This window comes from Poecile atricapillus, chromosome W, assembly GCF_030490865.1.
Source record: "Poecile atricapillus isolate bPoeAtr1 chromosome W, bPoeAtr1.hap1, whole genome shotgun sequence".
NCBI classification, from domain to species: Eukaryota; Metazoa; Chordata; class Aves; order Passeriformes; family Paridae; genus Poecile; species Poecile atricapillus.
Window position 1 is genome coordinate 48,716,563 of NC_081288.1, and position 15,960 is coordinate 48,732,522.

General features: G+C 36.0%; 1 protein-coding gene across 2 annotated transcripts in view; it reads right to left on the reverse strand.

The window, feature by feature from the left end:
* LOC131591601 (neuronal cell adhesion molecule-like) overlaps positions 1-8,065 on the reverse strand; it is a 67,279-nt gene extending 59,214 nt beyond the window's left edge. Inside the window, exons 1-4 of one of the 2 annotated variants that reach the window (XM_058862446.1) lie at positions 7,900-8,065; positions 5,466-5,483; positions 3,381-3,486; positions 349-545 (exon numbers count right to left, since the gene is read on the reverse strand). In XM_058862446.1, the coding sequence (XP_058718429.1) occupies positions 349-545; positions 3,381-3,486; positions 5,466-5,483; positions 7,900-7,990 (412 nt within the window). In that variant the 5' untranslated portion in view covers positions 7,991-8,065. The remainder of the gene's footprint in view (positions 1-348; positions 546-3,380; positions 3,487-5,465; positions 5,484-7,899) is intronic. The other variant, XM_058862447.1, reaches the window with a different exon arrangement.
* Between the last annotated feature and the right edge of the window lie 7,895 nt (positions 8,066-15,960).

A 15,960-nucleotide genomic window follows, 5' to 3' on the forward strand; every position in this document is an offset into this window, starting at 1 on the left:
ATAAAAATTGTTGTTACCAATTATGCAATTAATGTCAACAAATTATCCTTAAAGCCTTAAAGATTTAAATATTTTATTCTAGCAGTAGTGTCATACATACAAGTCAGTTTAAAACATTATAAGGTTATCCAGATATATCAAGAAAAAAACTCAGCTATTAAATTTTTGTAAAAAAAGTATTTGAGAAAATATGTAATACAGTATTATACCTGAGTATTAGAAAATAGGCAATAACTTCTAACATGGTCATTTGGATGACTGAATTTTTAAGACAGGAAAACAAAAAGGCAAAAATTTCATAAGCAAGTAAGAAAACCAAAGTGTTTCTCGCTTAAGAGCTTTACTTACTAGAAGGCCTTATAACGATATTGTTGGAAATGGCTGCTCCTCGTTCATTCCTCGCTGTACATTGGTAAACTCCTTCATATGCTTCTGCCTTCCCACCATTCATAATATTTATGACAAGAGTCCCTGAATTTGGTTTCATTGTTACCTGTGCATCTTTATCTATATCAAAATGAGTTCCATTGCGCGTCCAGGAGAAGCTAAAACAATAAAAACAAGAAGAAAAGAAAAGTTTATTCTGAGCTGCTTTTTGTAGATTGTATGAAGAAAAAGAAGAAAAAAACTGATCAACAAAAATACATGCTGGTTTTTTTTTTTCATTAGCAAATAAGAAAGACTCATTCCCAAACTAAATTAACTAATAAAGCAATATAGAACTTTTAATATAAGAAATCTGGTAATATTTTAAGATAAAAGGTTTGGCTGAACTTGTTAAAAGGAGCTATTTCAAAGTCAATTATTTTTTTAAAAAATGCATTAAAAATTTCTGAGGTTAATTATACATGGAAAAAAACTGATTTCCTTTCTACTAAATATGATGCAGTAATATCTGCATGAACTGATATTGCTAAAGCTGCATTAACATTCCATTATAAAACCTATTGTTGAAAGAGTTTATAAACCTTTCTTTAAAAACTTGCTCAGGGCTGAAATGTGTCATCTCAGGCCCCAGCAGGAGATAATTTCTTTTAATTGGTTCGTTGATTTTGAAGTTATACAAGTGAATTAAAGTCTGTGGTGAGTTTGATTTCTTTTCACTATTCCAATGCAAATGTAATTCTCTAATTGAAATTATAGAGTCTGATAGCCTTTATTTAACCTAGTAAATTTACACTGACACTACTCAAAACAAGAAATGTTTTGAAAAGTAGTCATTAAAAATGAAGACCAATAGAACTCAAAAAATTGTAAAGAAGATTCACAGTTTACAACTTAGACTACTGTAAACACCACTTTCTTACTTACACTTCTGTCAAAAGTATAGTCACAGAGAGCCTGACCAACACCTATGAAGTGTTGAGCACTCACAGCTTCAAATGCTGTGAACAGCAGGTTTTGTACTTGCTACATTTCAGCTTCAGAATCTTAAGCATAAACACTCTTTTTGCTGTTTAGAATGCTTCCTACAGTATAAATGCAAATGGTACTGGGAAAGCTCAAATTCTAAATGACTCAAACTGTGTATTGACATTCTGCAGCAGCTGGGCAGGACTGGACATGATATTTGCACCTTGTGTTGGGGGAAAGAACTGGACCTGCAGCAGTGCTGCACCACACTGCAGTGTTTTTGGGAGGACTACCATGCATAGTCAACTAACAGTGAACCTCTTACTTACAACTTTGCAAGCGAAGCTTTAGGATGTGGGGTTTCTGTTACCAATAATATTAAAGATGCAAGAAAGTGTAATGTAGATTCAAATGAGAGTTGGAAAATGTGGTACAAGCCCCTGAATTTAAGATACATGACAGTCAGAGTCTTTGCTGTTCTAGCTATAGGCAGCAGCATATCCACAAACCTTTATGCCAGGTGATCTTACCAATAACAAGTTATCATACTGATATTACACAATTCACGCTGAGAAAGTCCACCTTTGACTTCAGAGCTCTGGAGCAGCTTAAGTTCCAATATGCATTTGCATTTTATCAAGAGTGATGGACCAACCAGACTGACTACTGATACAAATTAAATCAATATCACGTCTTAAAAAATAAGCAAGACTAAGCACAAGCTTTTAAAACTCATTAGAAAATTCTTTACTTAAATCCTGTCACTTCCTCTGTAGCACAAGAATAAAACAAGATCCATGTTTGATGGGGAAGATGAGGATGTACAGCAGAGAGCCCTGGCATATGGCTCAGGTATGTCAGTCTCACAGACAGCACTCTTTTTCTCTCTGGTAATTCCAACCATAAGTGTTCAATAGAAACATCTGCAGAAGCAATACAGTTGTCTCAAATTGAAAAATAATCATCTGATCACCGAGGTCAAGACCCAGACTCTTAAAAGTGCCATTGGGCCAGCCAAATTAAAATGCTGGTAAACCAATCAGCTCTGTGGCACTCCTGTCTTTATGGAACACTAGAAAGGGTAATCTCCATCTTTTCCAGATAATCTCCATCTTCTCCATTCTGCTGCCCAGTCATGATAATGACCATGATGCCAAGGCAATCAGCAAGAATAATGCAGAAAAAAACCTTGTTATTCAGAAGAAATACATCTAGCAAGCTCTGTCTGTGTCTGAATGAGCAGTTTTAGACGGACCTTGCTAGTAAGGTGTAGTGTAAGACTGCTGGAGCACAGATGCACATTTCCATGTTCATAGTATCTGCAATCACAAGCAGTTACTAACAATGCCAGAATGTATCATGGCTACTGATGCTTCCAGTGCAGGTATTCAATATCTTGAAATGAGTAGTTTTCAAATATTTCAAGATGCTGAAAGAGGATCTTAAAATGGACAATGATCAGGAGTCTGATCCATTTCTGCCAAAACCAAAAATCAAGGCTATTAAAATACACAAGACTGCTGATCAATAAAACTGATACAGACTACATAACTTCTGACAACTGTATTTCAAGATCATCCTTATAAAATGGAATTATTTAGAAAACATGACATTTGAATGTATTAGCATTAGTCTGACTTTATTCCAAGTGCATTCTTAAACACTATGCCTAAATCTGGCACGTCATCCAGTAGTGCCTCCTAGTGTGTTCCATGGACATTTACCTATCTGCTCATGTAATGATCAAGCATTATTCTATTGTTAGAGTTTTGAGAAGAAAAAAATGCTGCAATTTCTTAATGACTCTAGAAACACTTAAATGTCATGTGTGATAAGAGTCAGAATTGTGCCACTATCTGGTAGCTGTGTAATTTACAGAGGTACGGATGTGTTTGTGTTTCTGCATGTCCAAGCACATTCATACACAAAATCTTGATCTTCTCAGTTTACAAAAATTACAGTATGTTCTCCTAGTTCTTCCATGCTCTTAGGCCAACAAATGCAAAACAAAAAAATTAGCTACTAACCTAGGAGGTGGCTTTCCTTTGGCTTCACACTGTATTACAATATTCTCTCGAGGGTCAACAATGTAATCTTTTGGAGATTGCTGAGTTATCGTAGGAGGTTGTGACACTTCATTATGAAATACAACAAAGAGAGATGATTTCAACAATATTTTCAAACTATCACAAGACACTTTTGTAAGCAGAGAAAGAACAAGTGCAGTTAGCATCCAAATCATTGACCAAAGAGTGGGATTAAAAAGTATCCTTTGTATCAGGAGGCTGAAGTTCTCTACCCTTGTAAATCAGTGTAGCTATACTAACTTCCAGCTGAGCTATCCTGATTTACAGTGGATGAAGATCTTGTCCAAAAACTTTAATGAAAATATTTCTATACCTCAGATTTCAACAGATTTTCACAAAACCAAATGACACTCAAAATTTAAGTCCAACAAATCTGAAATGAAGAGCTGCAAGACACAAACCTCAACAAAATGGCTTTTTACAACACAGAAGGAAAAAATATACATTGCTTTGTGCTTCTAAACATTGTATGTATTTTCAAATTCTCTGCAGATGAAACCTTTCCACGCATTTATTATGCTTAACATATTGCATTAATCTACAAAGCATGCATTTAAGAACTTTTTAAGAACTACTTTTCAGGAGTAAAAAATGTATCATAAACAAAAGACTCTTAAAAATGACAAAAATAGTATCTAGTTTCCAAACAAAGTAAACATGTAGGAAAAATAAAGCACTGATTCCCCTTAAGAAACCCATTAAAAATACACTCAGTCTTGTGAACTATCCCAGAAGAAGCAATTTGACATTTGTGATTTGTCAAGTACTATAAAACAAGTAGCTCAGAACAAAACTGATCAGTCTGACAAAATAGTTGGTGTCTACCTAAGTAATTTATAAACTTTTGCCATTATCTATGTCCATTTTTGCATTAAAAAATACTGTTTGTGATATTTAGATAGTGAGAAAGGTATCTTCCTCAACATTATTCATGTTTATAGTTTAGTGTCATCTAAATAAACCTGTTTAAAAACATGCTCATGAATATCCCTGTCTAAGTGCTGTAAATCATCTGTCCAGCCATACCCTTTGCTAGTGCTTTGGGGTAATTTCTAGCCACTGGAACAAAATATTTCAATCATCAGAGTTAACTGTGTTTTTGTGCCTCACTCTAGACAGTTAAAATTGTACAACTGGGATTTTTATTTAAGTCTTCCTTAAATATACCATTATACATTAAGTACACCTTTGTACAGACAGAGGCTGTCTGTAAAACCCTACCTGCAAGAAACAGTGATGAAAAGAAATCAGATCATAAAATCATAAAAAGAACCACAGCAGCTAAGCAGAACAGGCCACAGAGAACTGGGTTCTGCTCCTCGCTGCACAGGGGAGAATCCTTGAATGAGGAAGGCACCACACAGGCATGATGCCTTTGTGTGTGTTTCTTTAAAAGTGAAGGCAGCCCTTTTCCCTCTCAGGGTCAGTACACATCAGATGCTTACATGGGAAAAGCAAATACACTCTGAAAAAAAGATATGAAACAAAAACTGCACAACTTACAGGATATTCCATCTGATGCACATCAAAGACCTGAAATCTCCACTCCTGTCTTATGGATTGCACTTAAAACTGACCTAATTAACCATAAAACTAAAGCTAAGTTAGAAACTGTAAAATATGTCTAATTAAACAGTGATATCCACTGTGGATATAAAAATATGTACACATATATAAAATAGCACAAAAGTACATCTATTCCAATAAATTTATTTTTTAGCAAATATATTTACTCCTGAAAGTAGTAATAAAACACTGCACATGCTCATATTGAGTGAAGATTTTAATGTTCAAATAGCACACCATCAAAAAATCACACAATTAATTTATTCAGAATATCAGAAAGTTGTTTTATGTACAGTAGTATTTTCTGAACACTGCATGCACAAAACATCTAGATACAGCAAACAAAATTATCAACAAAACGTCAGAATCACACATTTTTGGACAGCAAATTCAATTTGCAACACAATCTGTATTAATTTTCAGCAGCACACTGCCTATTTTTAGTGAAGAGTAACTTACATTCTTCTAGAAGTTTTGCTTTTATTCCCACATCAGAATCAGCAGTTGAATGGACAAACGGAGATTAAAGAGAAACATTTGTTAGCGAAGAGAAAATTAGCAATTTTGATTGGGAAGATAAGTATCTCTGACAAGTACATTGGTCACCATTAAAAATAAAACATTTAAAACATTCAGCACTGCAACCCATGCAGCGATGCCTGAAATTCCAGCCACAATTTCCATTGTGTTAGCTATTATTACATTTATCTTAAAGCCCTTGGTATGAAAAACTTTCCTGAACTGTTGACATTTAACAGCATGCTATGCAATTTTATAGCACACATGCTATGTGATTTTGGCCTTGCAAGGACATAAAACACTAATACTGAGAAGACAGCAGCAAATCAGAATTAATGGAGTGCACTACCCTAATGCTGCAGTCAAAATCAATCCACTCTTATGATCCCATGGAAGAACAAAGAGAATGCTGCTGGCTAAAATTACTCTTGTAAAGACAAAAGCACCTAATTCTACTCAACAGACTTGCAACCCTTTTTGGTTTGAAAAATAACTAAACAAAAAAAAATCAGTTTAACTTAAATTCATCTTTATTGCTTACTTCCAATGTTTTGCATAAACATGTCTCTTTATCAACAGGACAAATGTCCTTGAGTCCCCTCCATTTTCAGACATTCCTTGCCAGCTTTGAGGAGACACTGACTAGGAACTAATGAACTTGCTATGGACAGGAATTTCTAACCTGGATGAAACCTAAATATTCAACTGATCAAGTATGTTCTCACCACTAGGTCTCTATGGTGGATATTCAGGAAAGACCTACAGAAAATCCAAGTCCTTCCCTTGTGGTGCTCTCCCAAAGCCCATTCTCATCATTATTTATGAAAGCAATACCACCATTCTAGCTGTAATTTCTGACTAAAAATTTGAGTATGTGACTTCATCAGACCTCACAGTTATTAAGCATGAAGTAGAAGGGGATTAAATTCTCAGTACAGAATTAAAATGGTACATGCAAGAGGGCTATTCATTTTTGCATCTATTGATGCATTTCTGGTAAATTTAACCAAAAATCTTGCTCTTAAGATAACAATATCAGAGAGTTGATATCTTATATCAACTAATATAAGAATTTATATTAGTTTCTAAACTACAAGATAGGTTTAAAACACTATTTATAGCCTGCAGAGATGTTTAAAGAGAAAAAGTGAGTTTTGAAAGTAACACATTTATTTATTCATCGAAGTTCCAAATCCTTCTTTAACCTAAAACTTATTGCTCTAAAGGCATTTACAACACAACAAGTTGGATGTGATTCAGATATATTGATTTTGTTACAGAAATACAGGTCATTGGTTTGATAGGCTTGTTAAATGCATGGGGAAGAAAAAACAAACACCAAAGCACTTGCAAGGCATGTCAATGATTATTAAAGAAAAACATGCATTTCTGTAAGGCAGGAAGGTATCAAAACCACAGGGATAAAGAAAACCATGCAGATTAGAATCACAGGCAAATTTACTGATGTATTAATCCATCAATTAAACACTAGCCCTAACGTTCTCTTCTCTGGTAATTAGTTTAACAAATGAATAGTCACTGAGAGGTGCAACATGGTTCACTGAATTCTGAAAATGTGATCATGTTTATCTTAAAAAGAAAACAGCAACCTGTAACATGAGTAATTTAATAAAATTAGCTACTGAGAATATAAAACGCAGAAGCTACCACTGCTGCCTTTTCAGCATGGAGTGCTACCTTCAAGGTTCCCCACTAACAGCATTTTATATTAGACAAAAACTTCAGATCTTGGGATTTCCCCTTCTCCAGACATTTCCTCATGTGTTAATGCTGCAGTTACCTGGTCAGCACATTTTTAACATGTTTTTAAGTAGAAGTTCGTAACTGTTTTTGGGCACTACTTAAGAAATCTAAGAGTCTTACTTACCCTTTTGCTTCAAAAAAATAAGATGCTTTGAGTGTCTGAATTTTAGGTATTTGAATTTTGTACTGGCTCTCATATCAGCTCTTGGGAACCTCTTCTCTGAAGGTAAGGGTGATTGTTTAGCAACTAGGAATTGTCCTGGGATTTTTAGAAAATTAACAATATGATCTTAATTTCACAAATAATTAGGACTTAGCAGGGCTTTTCTGCCCTTCCTCATTTTGATCAAACAAAGGCAAACTGAAGTGTAAGTAGGATTATGTGAGAATCCTGTGTTAAACCTCTTCAAGTGAACAATGTAACTCATTTTATACACACAGGTTTTGAAAATCTTCAGTAAGTGCAAATATTCATAATTATAATGTGCTGATTGAAGTGACCAAATACACTGCATTTGTAGCTCCATGCTGAAGTTATCTTCAGCTTCCTACAGAAATTATTTAACTAATCTTCCGTTATTCTGCACTTATTTGTCAGGTTAATACTTACAGTCAAGAGGTACATCCAGTGCAGAAATAATTTGGCACAGAAAGAGGACCAAGGAAGTTTTGCTTGTAGGTATGCTCATCTTTTTCATCATGATTTTAGGCTGTACTGAGTAAATCACACTTGGAGTTCAACTTCATAAGACTAGATAGCTTGCAGTAGTTATGTAAGTATAGACAAGAAACCTGGTAAATAAAAAGCAAAAGAATGATTTTCAGAGTTAAATGATTACATGCATCTTAATAATATTATGAAATACCAGCGGTCTAAATGCTACATCTAAGAATAAGAGTTACACTATGTGTTCTACTGAAATCCAAGAAATTCACAAGTTCTTAGGTCACCTAGATCATAACGCTTTCCTAAAGAAGCTAGTGAAGAACTCTTATAACCTTATTGAATAGAAATACAAATGCCTCTCCTAAAGAATAAAGCATGTCAGTCCATCTAGTTTAAGAGGAATATATACTAAAAATAATAGTCTGCTGAAGTAGATTTAGTGGATTAAAGCTCTGGATGCCCACCTAGTCTCTCCTTCAAGCATCCTGTACCATTCTTGGAAAGAGGCATTTTAGGCATCTACTCCAATGAAAATATGTCAAGCCATGAATTTGCTAAGTAAACTGTGGAAAGTTTCTGCAGCTTTGAGTTACATATCCCAGCTTCTCCCCAGTTTGGAACTGTTTCTAATAAGACAGCTGTAGACTGAATTACACAAGACTTCATGAAAGTGTTGAGGTGCTACCATGTGTCACATACCTAGACTCCTATTTTTGGGTAACTGATTCCTCTCAAAATAGGTAGCATCAAACTACTTTGTCATTTCTAGCCTGAAACCAAAATCTAATTAACTGTCAGCATATCCTCAACACTCTCCTCCCCCTTTCATATGTGACGAACTGTCAGAAATTAAATTTAAGGGAAATCTGTTCTTTGAAAAGTGCTAGATTTCCCCCTTCAGCCAAGCATGAGAGATCACATTAGCCATGCAGAATGATTCTGGCTCTCTCCCTGTTTTCTGCATTCAGGACCAAGCTCTAGCTGAGAAGAATGTTGGAGGAGTGAAAACTCACTGTCTGCAAGCCCCATCAGCGTCACCAGTGACCTACAAAGAGTTATGCAGCCCTAGAAATCCAAAAAGTGCCTACACAATGCATTCTCCGTAAATGGATATCCACTGAGAAAGTACTTCCCAGATGCCAGATGGATCAGAAAGTTCACAGGGATCAGTATGAATTCACCTTGAAGAAAGCACTTTCTCAGCTCTGGCTACAGATACGAAACACAATGCTATCCAGCCCACAAGGAGTTAATGTTGCAAAGAAGCAGCCACTTTACCAATGTTAAATTAAAAGTTGTTTGTGCTTCCTGAAGTTACTTAAACCAGTCTGTGGTAAGAATTTCCCTCAATTTTCACATTACAGAAGAAATTATGCCTCTTAATTGCTACTGTAAATTATCCTTCTCTTTGTACAGTCCTCTGAGAAGAGACTGGAATTAGAAACTAGAACTGAGGCATGGAGCTCTATTTCTCATCCTAACGTAAGACATCAAACTCCCTGATTCTTACTGTCACTACCTGTAAAACACAGTTTTCTTTCAAAATAAGAATATTTCAGTAGGTTAAAGTTCTAGATATGTACTACTTGGAGTTGTTGGGAACTGCTGATTGAGGCATCACGGGAGAGGGCAAATTGTGTTTTGACATTACAAATCATCTCTAGGACTGCGTACAGTAATGTAATGACAAATTATTTATCATGGCAGATTAGAAAAATTATAAAACACATCAGAAGAGAGGACACCACAGTTCTGGCCTTTGTATCATTATTTATACACACTGGAACTGCACAAGAGTCAAGGTGGCATGCCTACCTACAAAATACTAGGAAAGGGGTTCAGACATATAACAGTAATGCATGAAAAATATTCACACATTCCTAGAAAAATTAACTGAATTTTCCTACATTTTAAATGAGCACCCTAAATTGCTGGGGGTTGAGCTGGGAAAGGTGAGAAGTGTTTTCTCCATCCCATTTTGGCAGATACAGTTTACTACGCTCCTGCCGCAGTGAGCAAGGGGAAGGAGTAGAGCGTCTGTCAAGAGCGCCTGAGAACACTCCAGCACCTTTCCTGCAATGAAGTGCTCTCCAGAAAAGTTGATTTTATTCCATCTACTACAGCTGTCTGCTCTTCTCCAGTTACACTAGGTTCTCGCACACTGTTCTGCTTATCTTTATGTCATCTCCTCGTTACAGTATCATTGCAATTATCAAGGTGCCCTCTCTGTGCAATGACCTGGGATTTACAGGATACTTTTTGAAGTATTGCACGAGTGAACCTTGACTTCTATTGTTTTTTGTCCATGCAACGTTTCAGTTCTCCTTGCGAAACCCTGAAAACCTGATTATCCACTTTACTGTCTTGTTCTTTCGACATGTAAAATGAGTACTGCAGTGATTTGAGAGTATTGTAAAATTAAATTGCATTTGCTTTGAACAAGTACAAATGAATACACAAGCACTGGTGAATCAGGCAGGGGCAATTAAAATGATTGGGAAAGTAATACTCTTGAGAAATTGTCTCATATTGTCTACCTCTGCTACTGCAAAGTTCCAGTAGGATACCTATTGGATCTGCTCCTGGGATGTTTGGATATTATATGGGAATTCAGCCTCAGAGAGCCAATGTGCCCAAAGGGTCTGCAATAGAATATTACTGAAAGTGATTTTAGGTTTGTCAGCACAACTGGGTGCTCTTGCTGAATATATTGAAGATTAAATCTGGCAGAATTTAGTATGACTACAACAGCTGCTATGTAGAACTAAACATTGCTCTGACATAACATTATCTGCTACAAAATAAGGACAGGCCTCTAAGCGCAGATCAATGTAAAGGCTTCAACTGCAAAACTTGAAATATTTATACAGCAGATGGCCTTTTCCTCCAGATAATTTATTTATGATCTCTTGTAACTCAGATATTTTTTCCTACCTTTTTCATAGGAAAACACATATATTGTGATAGTTCAGGAGTTTACTCACCAATTTGTACAAAATAATAAGATTTTCTATACCTCCATACCTCCTATGTACCTAACAAAATGTCATTTGTTATGTCTTCTGTACTTATTGATGAGATGCTGATTGTGACTAACAACATGGACTAAAGGTTTAATCTATGGGGTAGCAACCAGGAGTCGAGGTAAATAGAAATGTATAAACAAAGTGCAATAGTATTTCATCAGAAAGTATAATTTCCAAAGACAAGGGTTTTATGTATGTATTACAAAAAGAAACCAGGATCAAGTGAGAAGACATTGACCTTTTTTTCACTTAGAAAAAAACCCAAACAATTACTTTTTAAAAATTATCCACAGAAAGCTACAATTAGAATAATGAAATCACATGAGATGAGCCTGAGGTAGATGATATGGCAGAAGATCAAAACAGTTTGTACCCAGTGGTCTCTTCACTGGGACTATTTGGCTATAAACAGCAAAACCAGATACCTCACAAACACTGAAGGAGATAGGAAAAACAGCATGTATATGGAAGGGATAATTTGGAAGGCAAAATTCAAGATTCCTTTTGTAAATCAAAAGGGACAAGGATCTCCTCAATTTTAAGAGCTCAAGAGTAAGTGAATCACAGAATTGTTAAGGCTGGAAACCTTAACAATGATGACCTTTAAGATCATCAAGCCTAACCATGAGCCCAGCACTGCCAAGTCCTTAACTATGTTTCTAAGTGCCACAGTCACACGTGTTTAAATACCTCCAGGGATGAGAACTCAACCACTTCCCTGTTCCAGTGCTTGATAATTGTTTCAGTAAAGAAATTTTTCCTAATATTTAATCTAAACCTTCCCTGGAGCAATTTGAGACTGTTTCCTTTTGTCCTTTTGCTTGCTACTTGGGAGAGGACACTGGTACACCATGGGTTACATCCTTCCACTCTGAAGAAGTATCCATCCCACTTACTCCCTCTGATACACCCTGAATCATGTCCTGGCACCGTAGAATTACTATTGGATCAGGTCAGTATCTGCCAAAGAGAGTGTTAACAACTGAACAGTATCCACGACTGTAGAGCAAACACCCACACACCCATGCATGCACACACGGAGGATATTGCACTATACTATAGTGGTACTGAAAAATACTGATTTCTGATTGAAATATTAGTACAGACAGCATTTGAAACCCCAAAGCTGAGTCAATTGAGGCTCCAAATGATGGAGAGGACACATTTCCTCTAGCTATCTTCAACAGAAGCATACAGCATCTTTAATTTCCTTGTAAGTGCTGCTGCAATATTTCTTTTTTAGGATGTAAGAGTGTAAGGAATTGTGTTCACTGAAATTAAACCTAGTGCCAAGTTAGACAGCATTTTCTAAATGCAATATCGTTTCACAGAGATTTGAGACATCACTGATTATTCATTTCTACTCAATTACATTATTTTAAGACAAAAAGGTTTTTAGAAATGTGAATGGAATAGTCAGTAAGACCATTGGTCAGTAAGAAAAGAGAAAGGGTTGTTAAACTGCAAGACAGAACAACTGGAATATTTCATACACATTAAGAAAAAAAAGGATCCTTTCCCATATAGACATGGCTGAATTAATGCCAATTAATTCAATAAGTTAAACAACTCGAGATTAGAGAAAAATTACTACTTAGCAAAAAATTTCCTCTACTTCATTTGTCTCAATGCCTGTATTTTTTCTAACAGTGAAAGACAGATATAATTAGAATATAGGAAAAATGAACAGTTTTCAAGGAAATCTGTTTCACAGCAGTCTCATATCCACAGAAACATGAAAAGCAATTTCAAATGGTATAAATGTATTTAATGATTTGTATTTAAAAAAAGGTGTTGAAGGTTATAATCAAAAAGCACAACATGCTTGCTTTTGAAGACAACTGCAATACCCTTATCACTTAATGGAAGGTCCTTACAGGACTTGTGTAGTTTTACAGAACTACGCTAACTATGCAAGTATTAAGATAATTTAAAATAGTTTTGAACAAATGCTTTTAAATTTCACACTTCTTTTTTAGGATATCTAGTATTTGCAATAACAGGTCACATAAAAAACGCTAATTGGAAACAATCATTTAATTCAAATATTTCAAATAGAAACAGATAGCAATGCACTTAGCATTACACTACCTAAGCAGCAGACACAGCGCTACTAGTAACAATAATGCTATATAACAAGAATAATCCTAACTGTTTTTATGGAGGTAGCATAACATAGACTAAACACCCATGTATGTGTTGACAGACCCAGGTAGTATTCAAAATTCTGCTCTTGAATAATCTTGTAGACAATTCAGTCCCCACTGGTTTGCTTTCCCCATCCATCTCTTACCTGTTAGATATAAATTATCCAAGTTATGGTCTATTTCCAGGTAGCTGATCTTAATCCACTTACCACAGGACACATAGCTTAAGAGTGTCTGAACAGAGGTGTCACTAAAAAGAAATTATTTTTAAAACTTTCTAAAAGCACACCAAATTAGAACTATTTCTCATCCTCTAGAACCCTGGAATAACACCACACTGCTTTCCTCCGAGTTTTTAATTTGTCACAATCTACTGTAAATCTATCCTTTAAAGTCATCAGGGAATACTAAATCATCTTCTGTGATCTCCTGTTTATGAAGCTTAAGCCCATTGCTTTGGATTTGGCTACACTATACATGTCATGAGGACATCCATTTAAAGTGTACTGGATGAAAAATAAACTAGGCAGACAGAACTCTTGACTTCACCAAGATCTCCTCAGGACTAATTCAGATGCATCAGGTGCTTATTAGGTTTGATGTTTATATGCACTTGGCCATTTTCCAGCTATTTTGACAAAGGCAGATGGCCTTGTGTGCCACGCTCTAAATGTTCTCAGCAGTTCTATATGGAGCAAAAAATCATCAGCCTGAACTGCCACTACACTCAGCATTACTGTTTTGGCTCTGAGAATGTACTTAAGCATTCATAGTGGTCTCCTTCCTTTCCACAGTCCAGACACAATTTACAGTCTCTCTACTCTCACTCTCTCTTTTCCACTGTGGAAGAGCCACTTAGTCCTTGAAACATCTTTATGAACTATCCTATATTAAGACCTGCCAACTGGTTTGCTATTCATCAAAGTCTGGTCTGTTTTGTTACATAGTTCAATTCATATTTTTTTATTAATTGGTTTCACATGGCAGTAAGTCAAATTCTTTTCAAAGTCTTTTACATTGACACCATCATCTTACCAAACTTGTAATTTTACGTGATATTAAAATATTAAAATCAAGCTTTTGTCAATCATTTGTTTTACAAGCCCTACTTTCCATAAAACTCTGAGCAGAATCAATTTTACTCAAGGCTTTTAATTCCCTATCAGCTGAGTCCCCAATCAGCTTTTTCCATATGTTCACTGTGATTTATATCAGGCTATATTTACCCTGCTCAATCTGCTTGTCTATTCTGAATCTGGGCAGAACACCAGCTTTCTTCCAGTCTTAAGGAACATATTAAAAATGAAAACCTGTGAACCCAGATATCTTCCCCACTGTCTCCTCTGGAGCTCACAGGTAGGCCCATCACACCTAGACTTGCTGAATGACATAAAATTATATATTTTCAACACGGATTATTCAATATCTACTAATGGTTACTATGACTAAAGAAGCTTTCCATCCTAATATGATGCATCATAATTTTCTGTCCAATTCATTGTGTTACTTGAAAAAATATAACAACATCAGAAAACAGTGCTGGCCCTGAAACTGTTTCTAAGACTTGGTCCTATAAAAAAAACCCAAATATTTGCCTGCTTATCTCCACCATGGCAATGAGCAACACATCTGCCATGAGAACAGAAGCTCTTTCAACACAAGTACCAGTGTGACTGTACATCTGCACAGCCCCAGCACTATGAGATCCAACTGCTTTCAGAATAACTTCAGCTGCTGAACCAGCAACAGAGAACTGCTTCCATTATGCCCTCCTTTTCCACTGCCACTGAACTGCACTTGTACCAGGTCATTGGGCACCCACACAGCTGATGCACCCTTGCACAAGGCTGACTCCTCTGGCCCTGCCAGGACTGAGCAGGGTTTGAGCTGCTCCTCCCTGAACTCTAAAATTTCATAGCTGCTACCTGGATAAATCACTATGAACTGGGATCCAGCTTAAAAAGCAGACAGGGGTCCTTAAAAATTCCACTCTTATTTCAAGTGTCTGCTCAAGAAATACAATCTATGAGGAGCAAAAAATATAGGAAAAACCCCTGAACAACTAAGCACAGAGGTCAAATGTCTACTTAAGGGCTACAGGTAAGCCTGTAAGCTCAGTCATATGTCACAGACTTGAATCCTTAAAGCAGCCACTTAGAGCTGATTTTTAAAACACTGGAGCAAGGCTAATCTGTCCTTTTACAGTTGTCTTATATATTCCCTGAAGGCCTGTATTGGATTTGGCCCTTTTGAGGATTTAAACAGAGCAGCACTTACATTTTAGATCCTGCTCAGATTAAATTATAAACTGCTTTGGCTGGGCTGACTATAGACGTGGCCAAGTGTAGATAGCCCTCAAATAGGCAGGTAAGCCTAGTAAGCCTGGCAATAGATGCCTAGAGAGTCAAATCAGCACCTGAACAGCACTTCTGTACTGAAAATTTAAACAGATGTCTCAGTCTTGCTTGGGTCCTTTCTGGTGTCCTAAATTTTTGACTGGATTCAGATTATTTTACCTTTTTAATCCGCTCACAAAAAAATAATGGAACAGAGCACAAAACTAATGGTTTGGTGATATCTGCTTCAGTAGTCTTTAGAGTCATGACAGTCTGGACAAATACACTTAATCTCTTATGAATGTATATATATATATATACATATATATATATACATATATATATACAGTATATATATATACAGTATATATATATATATATATACTGTCTTTCAAAGACTTGGTTGAGATGTTTGAACTGAGTGTAACTTTGCAAACCTGCTGAAGACCATGAGTTTACAAAGGACGAAGTGAAAACAACTTGCATCGATTTAGG